At 37.8% G+C, this 19,170-nt stretch overlaps 1 protein-coding gene across 1 annotated transcript in view; it reads left to right on the top strand.

Annotated features, from left to right (window-relative positions):
• The window catches only part of LOC110973633 (E3 ubiquitin-protein ligase SMURF2-like), a 34,394-nt gene extending 17,351 nt beyond the window's left edge, over nt 1–17,043 (top strand). The window contains exons 5-16 of the mRNA XM_022224588.2: nt 1,450–1,627; nt 2,455–2,538; nt 4,142–4,392; nt 4,969–5,215; nt 5,888–6,035; nt 7,087–7,305; nt 7,723–7,901; nt 9,206–9,343; nt 10,350–10,470; nt 10,965–11,166; nt 12,094–12,178; nt 12,588–17,043. Of these exons, the coding sequence (XP_022080280.2) occupies nt 1,450–1,627; nt 2,455–2,538; nt 4,142–4,392; nt 4,969–5,215; nt 5,888–6,035; nt 7,087–7,305; nt 7,723–7,901; nt 9,206–9,343; nt 10,350–10,470; nt 10,965–11,166; nt 12,094–12,178; nt 12,588–12,687 (1,952 nt within the window). The 3' untranslated portion in view covers nt 12,688–17,043. The remainder of the gene's footprint in view (nt 1–1,449; nt 1,628–2,454; nt 2,539–4,141; nt 4,393–4,968; nt 5,216–5,887; nt 6,036–7,086; nt 7,306–7,722; nt 7,902–9,205; nt 9,344–10,349; nt 10,471–10,964; nt 11,167–12,093; nt 12,179–12,587) is intronic.
• The last annotated feature ends 2,127 nt before the right edge of the window (nt 17,044–19,170 follow it).

Genomic DNA, 19,170 nt, shown 5'->3' with positions numbered 1-19,170 from the left:
GAACCTGACTCAAGGTTTATTTGTTGTGCTTGGACATGCGTACACTTCTAGCTTTACAGTAATTTTACCAGTAAGCTTTATAACATTCCAGTAAGCGTTCATGTATGAACATGCATCCTCATCATTGGAACTTAATCTTTTTGACTTGTTACATGTACATGTAATGTACCTGTATACCTGTCCAAAATATATTCGTACATTACCTGCCTTCTCTATAGCACACATTAATTAATACTCATGCACCTGTTTGGTGAAGGGGCTTGTTTGACTCTTTTCTTTTTACCAGTACTGCAGCAAACAATGTTCCATTGTGCAAAAGTGTCAATGACTTATTTCAAATGTGAAATATTTTCTTGGAATGAATCATGCAGTTGTACACTCAAGGTATTCTGTTGTATGCGGGCTGTCTAAAGGTTGGTTTTCAGTTTCAATATGAGCTGTAAACATTCTTTTGAGTTTTCTTTCTGTTTCCAAATCAAGGGCTACATGTACCTTGGATATGTTGTGTTTGAACATAGCATATCGGGGAAAACTTCAGCCTTTATAAATGAATTAGAAATCAATAAATATTTATCACCCTCCTATGATGAGCCAATGTTCATAGATGATGGCCATGCCAGGATTGTCAAAATAAGCCTCCTAACACCGAGATTTCCATGAGCGTTGTTGGAATAATTATCTTTTGGAGCTTAGTGCAATACCTGTATGGCATGCCTAATCACAACTTTATAACATGACCTTTACAGTTCTTGAATGAATAATCAAAAGGTATTTTCAATTTGTGTCAGTGAAGATGATGAGTCTGGCTGATATTTCCAGCCGGTGAATTTGCTAATACTGAGGGGCTTTCATAATATTAGTCTAATTTCCTAGAAGGGTTATGAGGTAATTGAAATGTCTAGACTGGGTGCCGCATGCAGTTTATCAAGATACTGTATGTAATATGACAACACAGAGCCCCTTTACCGGTACATCAACAGGTTTTGCACTAATATTTTAGCAACATCTTCAGAAATAACTTGCCTAATGGATGCAGAGTTGGGGCAGTTTGGGTTTTTTTTGTTTTGTTTTTTTGAGTAGCGTGGAAATATTATAATAAGGGAGGCCCATGCATTAACACAATAACTGTTGTTCAAGCAAAATACTGGTAGAGTGTGTTGTGAGGAAAGTACTTTCCATTCAACTGCAAATATATGTAAAATGTGGAAGGAGAATATAACTTTGACTTTATGCAAGTGATGGAAAGGCTGTTGATTTTGAAATACTGGTAGACCTGTTTGAATATAAGGATTTTTGGAGTAATTTTTTTTATCAGATCAAGTTCAGTACATCCGAATTTTAATGAGTTATTTTAAAGAAAGGCATTTAACAAGACGTTTTAAAGTTTCAGCCTGGAAGATTCGTCCTGTCCAACCTCAGATTTATTGTATTGTTGATCCTTCACTGCAGACCAAAGATTGGATCTCTGTAAACAAAATCCTGATGACAATGACAACATACGGGGCCAAATCGTCATCAGTATCACATCGAGAGACAGAGGGTTGGCTACAGGGAGCAGTGCTGTGGTAGACTCCAGGAGTATTGCACCTGCGTTGCTGCCAGCGGATCCCAACGAACTCCCGGAAGGGTCAGTCTTTGCTGTTACTTCTGACGTTTTTTTTCCCCTGAACTTCTGGTGAGGTATTTTGCATTTTTTAGAAAATACATGTAAAGGACACTTCACTCTGGTCATCATTGCCATTTATATACAAAATGGGTGCACAAAAATAAATTGCCTAATATAAAAATTAACAAAACAGAATTTTACCAAAAACTTACTCTATTTCTTCAAGTTGTCTGGCAATTTAAAACTGTAGTAAGTGCAGGTTGTGACCGTCTGGTGTCTGACCTTAAAGACCACGTCTAAGGCAAATGTGTTTTCTCTGATTCTGAATCTCAGATAAACGAAGGGAACCCTCACCGTGTGTTGTACAATGCATGTAGCCATTGTTTGGTATGCACAAGGGTTTATCCACCATGAACACAGGGCGAGGGTTCCCTTCGTTTTCTCTGTTTTCTTCGAATGACGCAATCTACATGTACATTTAGAATTCGCGTCTTGGCATGAACAGAAAAAAAGCCCTTTTTAGCTTGTTATACATGTACATGTAGTTAAGCTCTGAAGACAAATGACACTGCGTTCAATTTGGATACTTCCATATTTATTTGAACAGATGAAATAAAGGAAAACATGTTTTCCTCAGAGGTGCTCTTTAATGTGCTTGTTATCTGACTTGGCAAGAATTCTGGTATTGTTATTGAAATGTTAGGTTCTCGCAAGATTCAGACTTGTTAACATGGCCTTGGGGAGAAAGCTGAAAGCAGCTCTATGTTGTCATCAGGTTGTCCTTTCAACCTGTATGTGGTTTCCATGATTGATGAGTTGAAAAAATCATTTGTCTTTCTTTGGTCTAGATGGGAAGAGAGAACATCAACATCGGGTAGAGTGTACTTTGTAAATCATATTACAAGAGCGACACAATGGGAGAGACCAACAAGGTAAACAGTGAAACAATTCTCTCTTGACTATCTTGTCTCCGAATTTTGCTTCAGTATTTAATCCATTTTTTATGTAATCATTGGCAGAGGAAGGGAAACTTTTTTCCACCCCAACTTCTTGAAAATTATATAATTTTGTCCCCACTTCACATGTACATTTCACCCTCCAAAATCATTCCACCAGCTCTGTCCAGGAGGCTTGCGTCACATGAAGCATAAAAACTATGACGAATCATCCCAGCAAAAGATCAAAGGACTCTGAAATGTGTGCAGAATTATTGAAACCTATCCTCTTTGCTTTGTAACCGAAGTATCACCTTGTCATTCTCAACTGGTCATTTGCAGATGACACTGGTTAAAATCCACATCTTCTGTTTTAATGACCCACTCTGAAAAGGTGAAAGAACAAGGTAGCCCACTCCCAACGACACCATTAACGAATGCCCTTAGAAATTGTACTGCATGAGTTCTTTCTACCAATTAAAATTTGTGTTATCACTTCTCCAGTTACTGGCATTTTACGGCATATTCTGTACATGTACATGTCGGTACATAAGTACATGTACATGTATAGAATAGCCCAGTTTAATACAAGTACGCAAAACAGGAAAGACTTGCCTTTAAAACAGTTTGTGGCTACTGTTGACGTCAAGTCAGCAGTAACTTGTGGCAGAAGGGACTGCACATCTGCAAAGCTCACCTTGTTACTGGAAAAATAATCACCTGCAAGGACATGGGAATCATTAACCCCAGACAAGGATCATTTTCAATATCTTCTTACTTATTGGAAGTGCGTATTGCATTAAAGGTCTTCATCAGATGTGTACAGCATACACGTGTACAGTACCGGTAGTACATGTACATGTACGTGACTTAGTATGACACAGAGTATACCATCCATTATTTAATGGAGGACACCAAAGCCATTCTTGGCGCCGGTAACACATTACCTGCATGAATATTGATGCTCATCTCTGGCTAATGACTTTAATTTGGGGGCAACTCTTTATTGAAATGAGGTAATTATAGCATTAATGTGTACATGTACATCAGTATGTTTACCGTTTGGAGCACATACCTGTACATTTTTGCAAGTGTTTTCACCATCATATTGTACTGTAGGCTTTTTATGCATACATGTAGACGTTATGCCCTTTGCTAAATGGCATGTTTATACATTATACATGCAATCTTTCCTCTCTCTGGTCCTTTGGCACTTGGTTCTTCATGAGCTTATGGAAATACCCATGATGCCCTAGGAACTGGCACCTCTGTCATGTACAATGTAGGACATTTGCATTTTTGCAATCATGACTTACACGGCACACAAAATCATTTTACTTGGAAAACAGTAAGGTGTGCAGGTAGTCAGACATACATGTAACAGCCATAAGGCAGTACACTTAACCTGTAATCAAGAGTGACAAGGTGCCTGTGTGTGTCGAGCATGGTCAATTTTGGTTTGTTGTTTTGTCATTGTTGAGAAAGAAATGGCCACTTCAGAAAGTGAGATATGGTGATTTCAATCCATTTGTCCAAACTGTTTTGACGGGGAAGTTTTTAGCAATCTGAAGCTTTTATTTTTTTCTGTCACACAAAAAAGACCTGCCTCAGAAAGTGCCTGTTCCAGCAGAGCCAGTCGTAATAGTCCACCACTATCAGGGTCAGAGGTCAATGGGCGTGGTCGGCCTGTCTCATGCAGACGAGGTGACCGAAGTGAAGAGAGTACTAGCATCTCGGGTGATTCTTCTAGTTCATCAAGTAATGCTCTGTGCAGAAGGCAGTCCTCGAGATTACGTAACTACATGAACAGGTCCACATTGCACCAGTGCCGAGAACTTCCAGAGGGCTATGGTATGTTTTGGGTATTGAGCAACCTTCAATTATCCTTTCTTGTACTTAAGATAAAATGTTTTTATCAGACAGTCGTGAATCCTACAGTTTTAACAGAAATTTCATTCAGTCAAAGAAATTGGTGATGTGCATTTGCATGTATTATTCAAATGCAGTTGAAACAAGTGCTTTTCAGAGCTTTTAAAAGTAGTTAAAAATTACCATCTTTGCAGTCAATGTACATGTAGGTGTACATTTTTTGGATGTATTAGAATGGATGTATTTGGATGTATTGAATGAAAGAGCAAGTGTATTAAGCAAGGCTTAGGCAGCTATTTTCTGAGTAGTATTTTTGGCAGCTTGTGTTTTATTGGAATTAAACTTGGTTTTTGAGTTGCTAGCACTTCATTGAAATTGGTGTGAAACTTTTAATTAAAAAAATGACCATAACTCAATTTAAACTTCTAATATTATTGCAACTCTGACAAACAGGAAGCTGTCTTCAGCAGACCTTGTGAGTTGAACATTTTGGAAAAGCCATTCATCCATGCCAAGTCCTAAATCATATTCACCTGTTTCATTCACCATTATTTACAGAGCAAAGAACCACAGCACAGGGCCAGGTGTACTTCCTTCATTCGCAGACAGGAATTAGCACATGGCATGACCCGCGATTACCTCGAGATTTTACCATCAACGAAGCTGATCTAGGGACAATGCCGCCAGGCTGGGAAGTCCGACACACTCCCACAGGAAGGGTCTACTATGTAGACCATAATAGCAGAACCACGCAATTCACCGACCCAAGACTAGACGCTAATATAATCAATCGGGCACTCAACAAGTGAGTCAAATAAAGCAGTCCCAGACGTGTTTTTATCAGTTCTGTTTAGTACAGAAGAATTAAGACACTAATTGTAAACAAAAAGTTCCCAAATCACCCAGAAACTATGAAGATTGCACTGTTTCTTCGTTATGCAGTCTGCTTCAAAAAAGCCTATTTCTAAGGAATTTTCAAGAAAAAATAATAATTGTATCAAGTACCAGTGCCATGAATGCCGTCCCTTCTTTAAGCACAGCATATACAAGCAAGAATGAACAGATATTCAAATATATCTTCACTATGAGTTATCTGTGGAATGATGTAAGAAGATTGATTGAAGGGAGATACGAAAATTTGGGGGGTTTTTGACACACATCAAAGAGAAAGGAGTTGTAACTGGATGACTGCATGTCATCGTGTATTATCTGAAATATGGGTTGATACGTGTATCTGTGTTATTTTTCCCTTCACAAGTTTCTGTTTGTAAGCCTGTGTGCTTAGTCCCTTGTAAATGTTTGTGAGGAATAATAAATTTACATGTTTCCAACTGAATTAGTTCTTGGAGGCGTGAGTTTCTTCAGTGAATCCGAAGAATTCCATTGTTTCAAAATATTACTGTACAAAGCTTTCATTTACAGAGTTAGTGAGGATAACAGTCCATTTTCATTAACTAAAAATTGATAATTTTTACAGGACCAATGGTAATTTGGAGACAACGCAGGCACCAAAGTACACTAGAGACGTTGTGCAGAAACTGAAGGTACTACATGCAGAACTCTCATCACTACAACCACAGACAGGACATTGCAGATTGGAAGTTTCTAGAGAAAACATCTTTGAGGTGAGGATTTAAAGGTGGGAAGGGCATGACTTGAAAGAAAAATGAACGGCCAAAGGCAATAATTCACAAAGAGTTTTTTGTGAGACAGTTTAAAGTGGTGTTTTCTTGCCCTCAGTGCAGGATTATATTGTCATTAATAATGAATGGCTATTAAATATTTATCGCCCTTTCCACCTGAAACATCAATTACTGATCTGTCAGTTTGTGCTGATGTTCTCATGCTGATAAATTTTAGTGCTCCACAAAATGAGAAAAAAAATATGTGTGTATCACAGTCACAGGTTACTTTAGTAATTCATTTGCATATGTAATGAGAAACAGTTCCACCAGTAGATAAATATACATGATTCCTCTCAGAATCGATAAACAAAGTAAAAATTCAGCTGAAACACAGCAACAGATTGTATGAAAAAATGTATAGCATTAATACCAGACAGACGAAATACACGAATGGCATGACACATCTGACATCTGATAACCATCACCATATGGCTGGGTGGGAGTCTGCAGAGAACGCCTCAAGGTTCATGAGAGGGAGATAAAAGGAAAGGAAGGAAAAACCGTCATGTACGTGTACATGAAGCGATTCTTTGGCTGTCTTAGTCCAGAATTAAAGGGTTTTTTCCAATTTCTCTTAATACCACACACACACTGCTTATCATGTAATGTAATGTGACCAATTTGTTGATCAAATCTTGTTTTCTCATTGGAAGTCATTTTTAAATTTATATAAGAAAATATATCAACAGTGCTAAATCATACTTTCCAGCTCTGTTGAAGAATTCAGAAATTAATTTACTAGATGAAATTTTGATGTATTTTGCCATGAATAGTATAGGTAAGCTGTATGCACATTTCCTTTAAAACCTCACTGGTTAAGTGTGAAAAACATGAATTCAGTAACTGTAGCTGATAAACTTCCTGAATCATCTCTCCTTCCATTTTGTTATTTCAGGAACCACACGGTCACTCCTTTTTGAAACAATATTTAATTTGTGGCCAAACGTGGAAAATTGTACTGAATTTTCTTGGTTTATCCCTTGTGTCAAAGGAATCATACAGACAAGTCATGAAGATGAAGCCCAGGGACCTCCGGAAGCGACTAATGATCAAATTCAAGTCAGAAGAGGGCCTGGACTATGGGGGTATCGCCAGAGAGTGGCTATACCTCCTCTCCCATGAGATGCTTAACCCGTACTATGGTCTCTTCCAGTACTCCCGAGATGATATTTACACACTTCAAATCAATCCAGACTCAGGAATCAACCCGGTAGGTTGCATTTTCTGGAAGGGCAGAATGAAGAACAAAGTGGGAGCCGGGCTAATTTCTGAGGTTTGCTTAAAGTTAAAGAAAATGGTGAAATGAAACTTGAATTTTTTTTTAACCTTTGCGGCATTTCTTTTTCACATCAAAATCACCTGTTCCTTTCCAAGGTTTTGTTACTGATTTTTGGAATAAATTAACAGGTTGAAATGAGTTTGTGACTGGCTAGGCTTATGTTCCAATTGTATTTGTTGTTAAGCTATCTAAGACTTCCACCAATTATCAAACAAGAAAACTCTTTAAAATAGCTTAAAGTTCCAATATATAGCAACCCGTGACCTTCAAATTATAGTGACTAACACCCAAATTACCCCAAAGTTCTGTCAGGCCAGTAATTTATTTCCTAGTCCTTTTCTCCCGCAGGAACATTTGTCATATTTCCATTTTGTGGGGCGTATCATCGGCATGGCGATCTTCCATGGTCACTACATAGATGGAGGCTTCACAATGCCCTTCTACAAGCAACTCTTAGGAAAGCCTGTTAGTTTAGAAGACATGGAATGTGTTGACCCTGAAGTCTACAGAAGTTTAGTCTGGATGCTGTAAGTTCAGTCATATCATTCATTTTTACACATAAGTTTTCATTGTCCTTTTAACCACTTTCTGCCAGTTGTAAGTTGCATGTGTGGGATGAGTTCCTGGGGAATTTTCAAGATTTTCTGTTTTCAATATTCTTCAAAAATTCATTACTTCATTTACTGGACATTTACACCCACATGAATGACTGTCTGGTGGCTACTCTAATCTGACAGGCAACCTCCACTGATGCCCGAGTATTTCAGCCAGGCCTGCCGCCTAGTAAAGAGAGCCCAGATTGTGCGGTGTTGCATAATTTCCTTTGTTCCCGAGATTAGCCAAGTGCGTTGAGGAATGCCAGTGGCATCCTTTCAGATGCGGCCGGATTAGCGTACAGCTGTATTGTTTCACTCATTGCTCGAGCTCTTTTGTCCCCACTAAAAATCCGCTGGCAATGAATGCCACAAACAGTGGTATGCTGTTTCAAAACAATGACGGATTACCTCCACTAATGCCAACTGAAAAATGATGGCAAATCTCAACAGCTTGGTCTTTTGTTCCGAGTACATTCTTTTTTACAATGCCCAGCTCTTTTGTCCAATTTCGGGTACTCTGTACTATGCGTACAAACCCAAGGTGCCCGGTTCCAGAACCTCGGAGACAATATATATTGATATATGTATTGAGATATCTAGAATATCAAAGTATTAAAAAGGTTAAAAAAATATGTATTCCCATAAAATGCAGTTTGTGGTATTTTTTCAATGATGAGGTTCCTTTAAGATACAATTTATATGATATCGTCCTGAAGGACGATTTTCAACCCCTAAGCACAAGCATTCCTGTTGTTGTTTTTTTAATTATTGTGGGTTACATGTATACTTGTCTTAGTCTTACAAATTTAGCAAACATAATGTTTGCGTATGAATTACATATATCCACAAGTATACTGGTACTCCAGATGCTGTATTACGGCATTTTTCTATTGGCCATTCTTTGAAGTTATTATCACATCATGGGTCATCATGAAGAATAATTTTTCCAGACCATACTTCCAACATGTGAAACTGAAATTCTTCTCCTTGCCAATGTTGATCTAAAGCGATGCTTGATGGTGAGCTGCTCAGATGTCTCAAGAAAAACAAGGAAAGAATGCCAACTGTTAAAATCTTGTGTCATCTTGAATTCACAGATTAACAATTATTTTCAAGACCTCACTTCAGTTACCAGTTTGGAAAGTGAAATATTGTATCAAAACTGAGTCAAGTTGACCCCTTAACAGACGGACCGACTGTAATTACATCAAATGCTGGGTTTTTTTTTCCTGCAGTGAAAATGACATCACAGGAATAATTGAGAACACATTTGCCGTGGAGCACTACAGCTTTGGGCAGATGCAGACTCATGACTTGAAGCCCAATGGCAAGAACATCCCAGTCACAGAGGAGAACAAGAAGGAATACGTGAAGTAAGTCAACATGTGGATCACCAGAACAAAACGATTTCTTGAGAACTGCCTGAGCAGAGTTTCTCCTTAGTTTCTCCTGATTTTTACACCCCTAGCAGTGGAGTCTGTAGCTTTGTGAAGGTGAAAGTATTTTCATTTAGATCAACCACTACATGCCTACAAGCTGTGTTGATGTCTTGGATTACAAAACCCCCGTTAAAGGACTGACTCACTCTTGATGTAATAACCCAGTGGCAAGAAAGAGGCCATACTTTCAAGCATGAAGAAAACAAACTGTAACTCCTCCAGTTCCACAAACATGATATCCTGGGTAGACCTACCAAATCATTATTTAAAGATCTTTTAATTTGGGATATCCTGGGCAGTGTGTGTGTGTGTACAAGAGCTCAAATCTTGTGCAGCATACATGGCAATGACAGCGCTCATGAATTTCCTGTTGTATTACCTCAACAACATCAACTACTCCCATGTCTTTGAAAAAAAGGAATCCAGGCTAAATTCAGCAGTTTTTTTGCAATATTGAAGGAAGTCTTTTATTACAGGTCAGGCTCAATAAAAATCTCTGTTTTATGATCCATCAGTGAGAATAGTCATACGTAAAAGTGTCGGCTGAAAGTTACCAAAAATTCAAGTCTTGGTGTTTCCTCTGACCAGCGCCACCAATGGGGTGAAACGCAATCTCACAAAAAGACTTTCATACACACATACAGTATATCAGGTGTGTGTCTTAAGAGCAAAGCACCAGTGAGCCTACCGGTATCAGGGTGCCAGCTGACACGTTGCAGAAACTAGCCAAAGCTTGAGCTAAAAAATGCATGTTTTAGCTGCCACAGAAATTTTTACATAGTGCTATTAAAACATTTTCCTGCCAACTGGTCCATCCAAATTTGTAGATATTTGCTATTTGGTGGCAGATACGACTAACAACTGGAAACCTGTGGTATGATATTCAAACTGCTAGTTATCAAGGATGTTTACTCATAATGTCTTGGTGTTTTGAACTTAGATTGTTTGTACAGTGGCGGTTTCTGAGGGGGATTGAGCCACAGTTCCTGGCCTTACAAAAGGGCGTCAACGAACTGATCCCACAACACCTGCTGAAATCCTTTGATGAGAGGGAACTAGAGGTAAATGTTGTGCCAAACTCCACCTGTAAAGATTCAGCTTGATCTGGGAACTAGTTTTTCCCAATTTATTTTGTTTGCCATGGATAGATTAGTTTAATCAGTTGCTTTAAAATGTACGTGTAAAAGGTACATGTATAATTTTGTGGAGTTCCGTTTATTTCATTTTCACAAGCATAGTTTGCTGGTCATAGGTTAGAAGTAGTTTGAAACATCGCTACCAAAAGACCAGTTTTATTTAGTTCTGCATTTTAGTCCATCTGTCCATAGTGTTGAAGTCCAGACAGTGATTCACTCTCCTCTGATATTCGCTCTCTGTTCTAATGCTAAATGGTACATGTAGTTGACTAGACATTACTGCCTATTCACGAAATTGTGCAAAAACAAAAGTTTTGCAAGTACTGTATTATTTTTGAAAACATTTAATATAGCCAGTGCAATTTTTCCCTGACTTTAACTTGTTTTTTTCTCCTTCCCTGTTCCCTGTTTTCTTCTAGTTATTAATCAATGGTCTGGGCAAGATTGACCTGGAAGACTGGAAGAACAACACGAGGCTGAAGCAGTGCAATCAGGAAAGCAACATAGTTATATGGTTCTGGAAGGCCGTCAACACATTCGACGAAGAGAAGAGAGCAAGACTACTACAGTTTGTAACAGGGACCTCCAAGGTACCCCTGCAGGGTTTCAAGGCTTTACAAGGTTAGTGTTCCATGTGAAACAGTACATCTGCACACTGAACCGATAATAGTGTGCTCATGCAGCCGCCAAGAATCAGACTTCTTGTAAATGAATCAGACATCCTCTTTTTCCTTTGATCCACAGATTTTCTCAATCTTGCTTTCAATTTATTTTGCCAAAAGTGAAAATGGCAGAAGACGGATTTCTGATTTATTTTCCTTAAAGTTAATCATAGGGCTGAGTCAATTTGAATAAATCACTATTCGAAATTTGACCTTCAATTGAATATCCGAATATTTGGTCGTACCAACCAGCAGATTGTTGATGAACAAATCATATACAAAATCAGGTGCACCAACACACACAATTGTACATTATAATCACTCTAATAGCTTCTCGCATGTAGGAGTATCTCCAGCCAGGATTTAGCAAGATTTATGAGATAAACAATACTTCTTGTCTTGTTGAAAATTCTTATTCCTTTTAAATTATTTAATGAATAATTTACTTTTTGAATTGTTGTAAGATTTCTGTTGCTTTTCATTTGAATCTGCTTGAAATAAGCATCCATATTGCAATTTTTCTCACTCAAAACAAAAGAAAATTTTCCCTTCCTTTTCTTGAATTCTGAATTAGAATTTTCAAATTCGTACAATAATATTCGAATATTGATAATCGATCGAATGTTCGGATATTCAGTACAACCCTAGTTAATCATAAATTATACAACTGCTCCGATATAACTGCTTCTGGCATAGTTCCAAGATGTCTATTTTTATTAAAATACCAGCCCAGTTTTATCTGAAGGCTAAAATGACTTCAGGAATTTGAACAACGAATGATGCAACACAGAACCCCGCTCTCTTTCATACAGTGTATATGGAACTTTCACTCAACTAGACGGGTGTAAATAGTGGTTTACTGGTACAGGTGCTATTTCTTTCCTAGGCTCAACTGGTGCTCCAGGTCCACGACTCTTCACTATTCATCAGATAGATGCTAGTACAAATGATTTGCCCAAGGCTCACACATGGTAAGTCAACTACACCAGCTGTGGTTGTTTATCAGTCTAGTTAAAAGTTTGTCACAAGTCAAGTTCTGCAGTATTTTAAGCAGAAATCTCTCTATTCTCTTTGTGGTATGTACAGCTGCTAAGACTGAAATTTGGCCAACTTGCAATCCAATCATTCCGAACTACAATAGGTCTGGACAATGTGAGCACTGACTGTTGATTTAATAGCCACTTGGATAATGAACATCTTGAAAATGTTAGATATCTGCAGCAGTTGGCAGGATGTTGACCAAATCAAAAATCATTCACTCCTTTATTTTGCCCTAAAATCAATGGAAGAATTTTAAAAAGATTTCTTTCAAGGAAGCATTATTCATATTTGATGTCCTAGGATTTTTTATAAAGGAACATCATCTCCCTTTTCCCACAGTTTCAATCGGCTAGATATACCACCCTATGAGTCCTACGAGAAGTTTCTAGAGAAACTTACATGCGCTATCGAGGAAACATGCGGATTCACAGTCGAGTAGAAGTTTGTAACTGAGACATCACTGTGAGAACCCACAAACAACTCCAATTACTTGAGCCAAGGCTGATATGTATCCGGATATGTGATGATAGAAGCATTGGAAGAAATCCAGACAATTCCATACTGTACTGTTTGCCCTGTTTTCAAGCGCTGCATTGGGAAACTCTCCAGTTACTTGAGCCAAGGCTGATATGTATCCAGATATGTGGTGATTAGAAGCATTGGAAGAAATCCAGACAATTCCATGCTATACTGTTTGCCCTGCTTTCAAGCGCTGCACTGGAAGATTCTTGAATCAACCACAAAAAAGTCTGTGTGTCATCATAAGAACACATTAAGGGATACAGCCGTATTGGATATAATTTTGATTTGTCACTTAATTAGCGATACAAATCGAGCCTGGCAGATGTTCTCAGTTTGCATTTTACGTCTTTGAATAAATATCTTGGACTGACCTCACATTGCTCTTGACAGAGAATTTAAAGCCACTCAGTAGTTTCTGCTAACTTGAGCAAATTTCATAGCGAAGATGCACTAATGCATGCACACACATGGAGGTTTCTAAATCCTTAAACTGTGCCTTTGAAGTAAGCTTGCTCATGGCTGAATACGTACAGTATGAAGTGTATGCAGATTTGATAGATGGAAGGAGTGTGTCATGAAGAAGTGTCATAAAACGGGCATTTCTAAATTAAAACATGCTGAGCTAGTTGCTTTCAATCATTACTTCTTGCTGAAACTAAATATCAACAACACGCCTGTTTGAAGCACTGTTCTCTGAATCGAGTGAGTTTTTTCCTCAGGTGAGCTGACATCATCAACAATTTCAAAGCTCCAAGTCAGTGAAAAGAAGTAGTCAGAAAAGTTTGATAGGGTTTATCAAATTTGACAAACCTGAACCTTGACGTAAAGACAGTGGTGCTCATGTCAACTGTAAGATCAGATGAAAACCTGGTCCCATCATCATAATAAGCTAAATGTAAATAGCGGGGTACCACATTCTGCTGTCTTACTGACTTTTTATTATCCTTTGGAAATGACTTCAGTCAGTGGAAAGAGGTTTGTATTTATTTATTGGAATTTGTATTTATTTGTAAGATACCTAACATGATTGATGAACACATCCCGTAGCATAACAATATCACGGCATTGGACTCAAAGAGTAAAAAAATACTGTTTTAAATGTAACAGTATGTATATACATGTACATGTACAGAAGTAAAGACTGTAATGTCACGTTTATGAGTAAGAAGGAAAAAAAATCATATTTGTAACATCACAGTTAACTGCATGATTGTAATTAATGCAGAAGTCCAACTGCAGATTTGCATATTCCACATAAAATTGCTGTCATGTTGCTTCATCATAGAAACCAGTTCCTTTTATGTGTACATCCGGTATTTCAATTGCAGAATATTTCACATTTATGCCTTTTTTTGTCGGATAATAGTGAATGAAGTGGTAGTGAACCTGACGTTAAAGCATGGGTGATAGAGTTCCCCAACCTCCCTCTGGAGACCAGAGACTCTCTGGGTGTTATTGGTTCAGAGCAGAGACTATGAAAGGTGCTACATGAAATACTCCCAAGTATGAGATCCAAGACAAGTCATTTTTGAATCACCAGGCTAAGGCTTGGAGTAGTACACGTCTGTGGCCTGCAGCTGCAAGCCACTTCCTTCCATGGCCGTAGACACACATGTTACTTCTCACTGAAGCCACAACTTTTACACTCAGCCCAAAGGTTATATACATGTGCACTAGTTCATAAATATCAATTGTGCAGTGTCCTGCATCAATATTTTTAACTGAAAAAGCACAGTTCTGGAGAAACATTCACATTAAAAGAATGCACACGTGAACACACCCACTTTTTTTGGGGGGGAGAGGGTTTTCAGCCAAGTTTTGAAAATTTCCAGCACTAAGGGAGTACACATGACCTACACATGGAATGGGACCTCCTCAGCGGATCTTCCTAATTTTGGTCGCTTGAGATGTAGCTTCTGCAGCCTGATAAATCTCTTGAAAATTCAAATTGCCTTCGGAGAAAGCGTTATGTACCAAAGAACAGCCATGGCTTCAAAGTTCTATTATTTCCATTTTGGTTAAAGACATCCAAACAGACATTCTTTGCCAAATGTTCTGCATACTAACAGCACCAGATGATTAAAAATGACCTTTTGTATGTCCAACGCGGAGTTTTGTTTGTACATGCAAACTTGTGTTGCATTTTGTTTTTTATCTGTTTGTTTCAGACGCAGAATTTCTTTTGGGCGATATATAGAAAAAATAAGTGTAGTTTCAAGTTGGTAGCTCATGGGGGAAAATATGTTAAGATATACAGGGTGGAAGAAAAAAAAAAAATGTAGTTGAATTTATCTAAGACAGTGTATCCAGTACTGGAATGTGAAAAGAAAGTGGACCATTTAAACTCATGAAGGCTGAACTTTTCTGTTTTGTTGTCTTTGAACCTGCCCCAGAAGAATCTTGAAAAAATCTTGAAGTAGTTTTCAGGAGACCTTGACTGCATTTGTATTTGTTTTTTAACAATGTTATGTTCAACATTTGAGAACAGTTGCATTGGATGGCCAGTATGTGTGAAGTATATCTATGGATTAGAAGGAAACAAAATGTAATTTGTTTGACCATGCAAACTATAATGTATTTATTTCTGTGGCGTTTTCAGTACCCTAAAGAGAGATATTCAGGAGAGTATGTAAGTGGTTTGCATGTTTACCAAGAAGACACATTTGTGATTAAAAAGGAAGGTTTTAACGTTTTTGTTTCGTTTTTGACAAAAATATCATTGAGAAAACAAAATTGCAGTGTTCATGTTGATTTGGAAAAGTGCAAGTCTTTTATTAAATCAGGGAAGTTGTTTGATTTTTCCAATCTGTACAAATATACCTCTTTTTCAGTGTTTCCTTTAAAATAATTTGTTTCATTTGATAAAATATGGAATTTCGTTCACTAAGAAGTATTTTGATTGGATGATAGAAATGGTGTAGGCAGATAACAATTTGACCAAAATAGTTTTGAAAATGTGGGTCAGCACATGATGAACACTGATTTTGCTTACCTTGGCTATGATTTCTAAAGCATATGTTGGAAGTTTAGGAGCATTATTACACTTTGAGGAAACATGGAAGTTATAAAGCATACCGTGCAGTGACAAGGGTTGTGTGGTTTTCTGATGGTCAGAAAACAGGTTCATTGTTATTCATTATCAAAAATAAAAATCTCTCCACCCATACACTCCAAAATACAGATATTGATGACTGAATGACTTTCTATGGTGGACTGGGGCACAAATGTTTTCCATAGAATTAAACACAGATATGCCTGCTAATGAACAAGAAATTTATGTACCTCTTCTGATCTGTGATTTTTGTCTGAACAGAATATAAATCAGTTGCTTATATAGTATGTTTCTTGTTATGTATTTCAAAATCTCAACAACTAATCTATAAAAGTAGACAAATTCATTTTAATATGTGAAAAGTAGCTGAAACGAGCATTTTCAACTATATCAGTTTTTCACATTAGCAAACTGTTATTTGAAAAAAAATTGCAGAAGTTGAAAACCATAATTATCAATTCGTGTTGTCTCATTTTCCGTTTACCAATCATGTTGCTTCTTCTAATGATGCCTGTGATTCTTGAAAATTAGTGTCTTACAGACTTAAACTCTTACAAAATATTAACCTTTTATTCCCAAAGAAGGCATAATATTTTGTTGCCATGTGGTGCTTCTAGCCAGTTTCTCAGTAATACACATTAATGAAATATATCCAAAAAGACAAAAATATTATTTTGGCACTCTTGTTATACCTTAGAATAATTAGAGCCTATATGATTCTTTAACAGCAGTTTCTGTTGTTTTGTTTTTTCCAGATGTATTTTGTCGTCACTGTGAAGGGTTACTTGTTCTGAAACCTTTGTATCCCTACAATGGTTTTCTTATTAGCATTACACCTTGTCCACGTATTAATTATTTTGTTTATGTTTGCCTTCTGAGCCACTTTGGATGTACTGTACCTTATTTTCTATTTTACATGAATATTCATAGTAGCTTTATGAGTATTCATATTTAATGCTATCAGTATGTTGGATGTTGTTTCCCCGTTGGAATTATGACAATAATGTTAGGCAATGCAATGTGTATAGATTGTCGGTTACATTAGGTAAACGTTTTCATCTTGTAAGATATCACACAGCAATCTCATACACATTTTGTATAGTTATTCCAAGAAAAACCTTAATGACCTGGGTATTATGAGACATTAAGACTGTTGTACTTTTAAATTGGTATGAACATTATACGTGTGTGATAAAATAAAGTTTCATATGTAACACTTCACTTTTGTTTTTGTAATCTATTGTTCTGTCCCCTTTTACCCCTGAATTGTCATTCTGTAAACATGGGCGGAAATCGAAAAACAGGGACGACCAAATTTATCTTATATCAGTTTTCATATTACATTGTTTCAATTACCTATATACCAAGTTAATTAAACAAGTTAAACAACCCTTCGTTTTTCTGCAATAGAATTGCATTACAATACTTTGTTTTGGATGCAAGAACGTCCCCACGCATTACACAAGAGGGCGCTATTTACTCCCTGCATCGCGCTACGTAAGAATTCATCAGCTTGGGGATCGGATGACCATGTGCTAAACTTCAACAGTGCGAAATCAACATCTGTACTTCAAACATTAAAAAACGCCAACACATCTCCTACAACACGCGTACAACCTGATTCAAATCAAGAGACACTGAGTCCATGTAGCACGAGCCCTGCCTTTGTCAACATTGCTTTGTGTAGACAGATGTGATAGTGCAATGTGATTGGTTGAATGTTAACTGAAGGTTATCGATTCCAGTTCAATGGACTAGCAGAGGTCAACGTTTAATGTTCATGCGTGCATGCATAATAAGTTATCAAACCATCTGTCACACCTATCGCTATAAAGAATTTACACATGGCGGCGGCTTATTCTATTGGAATAAGAATCCGAGCCAAATAAAACGAAACATTGGATAATGGGTCAGTTTGTTTCACGCAGATCCCGATCGCGATCAATTATGAACTGTGAGTCTGTGCATGGAGGATGTTTTATTCCTCCATGGTCGGTGTGTGTGTGGGGGGGTCAAACTAGGCGTCAAATCGAGAACGTTGGCGTATTCAGGAATGACTTTCCCATTGTAATTGGGAATACATGACTCATTATCAGAGACTAGAGTTCTACATTTCACGTATTTCAAATAGCTGAATCCCGAAACGGCATAAATGTCAGTACAGTAGCAGGCAGTCATTATTCTTACTACAAAGTATGTCAGTTGTAGCTCAACCCCAACTGGGCGGGCCAATTTTTTTGAGCTGCTTACGCACAAAATTTGCATAAGCATGAAAACCTTGCTTAAAAAACAAAGGTTACCACTTCAAACTCTATCTGATTGTCATGCTAACCAAAAGACAGCTAAATACGATCCCAAAACATCACATGGAGTTTGGGCTGGTTACCTGATTTATCAAGCAAGGTTTTCTCGCGTTTGAGCAAATTTTGTGCTTAAGCAGCTCTATGAAATTGGCCAGCAGGTTGAAGGACGTCTAGCTTTGCCTTGTCTTTTACTGTTGGTACTAAAGGCCTGAATTCCTTTAATTTTTTTTGAAAGGGGTTGTTCAACTTCACAAGTCAAAAGGCAATCTAATTAGAACTGTGGTGATATAGCTTAGCTCTCACAGAATATTTACCTCACAATAAGCCTGGGTTCGAGTGATATGCTGTTCCTTCTTGTTTCATTATAGAGTGAATCGAAGCCGAGTCACGGTGGTTTTGGCGGGTCCATCCGGTGGATACGTCTCGTCTGCCGGTTGCCACTGTATTAGTTCCATTTAGAGAAGCGCCGGACTTCGCAGGGATGGCGGCTATTCTTGAAAGAGTATAACACCCGGGAGTATATATTCCAACGATAGGTTTTCGTCTCCACAATTCGGTAACTACATTTTTAGAACTTACTTTCAGTGGTTCACAAATCCAGGTTTACGAGATGTTTGGAATTTGTTGACCTTGCACAACTTCGCTCCATCCACACGGCATGTCGAACAACAGGTACATGAAAGCACATGCGGTTCGCAATGCCGGATCACCTTATACATGTATTACTACACATCCAATACACGTTTCACCATTCTTCTCCCGATTTCTTAACGTCGTTTCCAAATATCTTTGTACACTTTTAAAATGGACTGACTGAAGGTATTTAAAAAGACCAACGCGAAACACTTGATCATACTTGTGGGAACAAAATGCACTATATTGCCCCAACAAGCGGATGTACACGCACCACCCGTTAGCATGAAGAGCTCGGACTGGACAAAAGTTTACAAAGAACGACTGTGATTGGATGACAGTGATTACACCTAAAAATAGAATTGATCATTACAATAAAAGCATCTTAGCTAATTCTGAGTGAAAAGGACAC

The sequence above is a fragment of the Acanthaster planci genome, linkage group LG07 (genome assembly GCF_054643075.1).
Source record: "Acanthaster planci isolate LZ-2023a linkage group LG07, COTS_SCS, whole genome shotgun sequence".
NCBI classification, from domain to species: domain Eukaryota; kingdom Metazoa; phylum Echinodermata; class Asteroidea; order Valvatida; family Acanthasteridae; genus Acanthaster; species Acanthaster planci.
The sequence above is the reverse complement of the archived record's forward strand: the minus strand, read 5'-3'. Positions and strand labels throughout refer to the sequence as shown.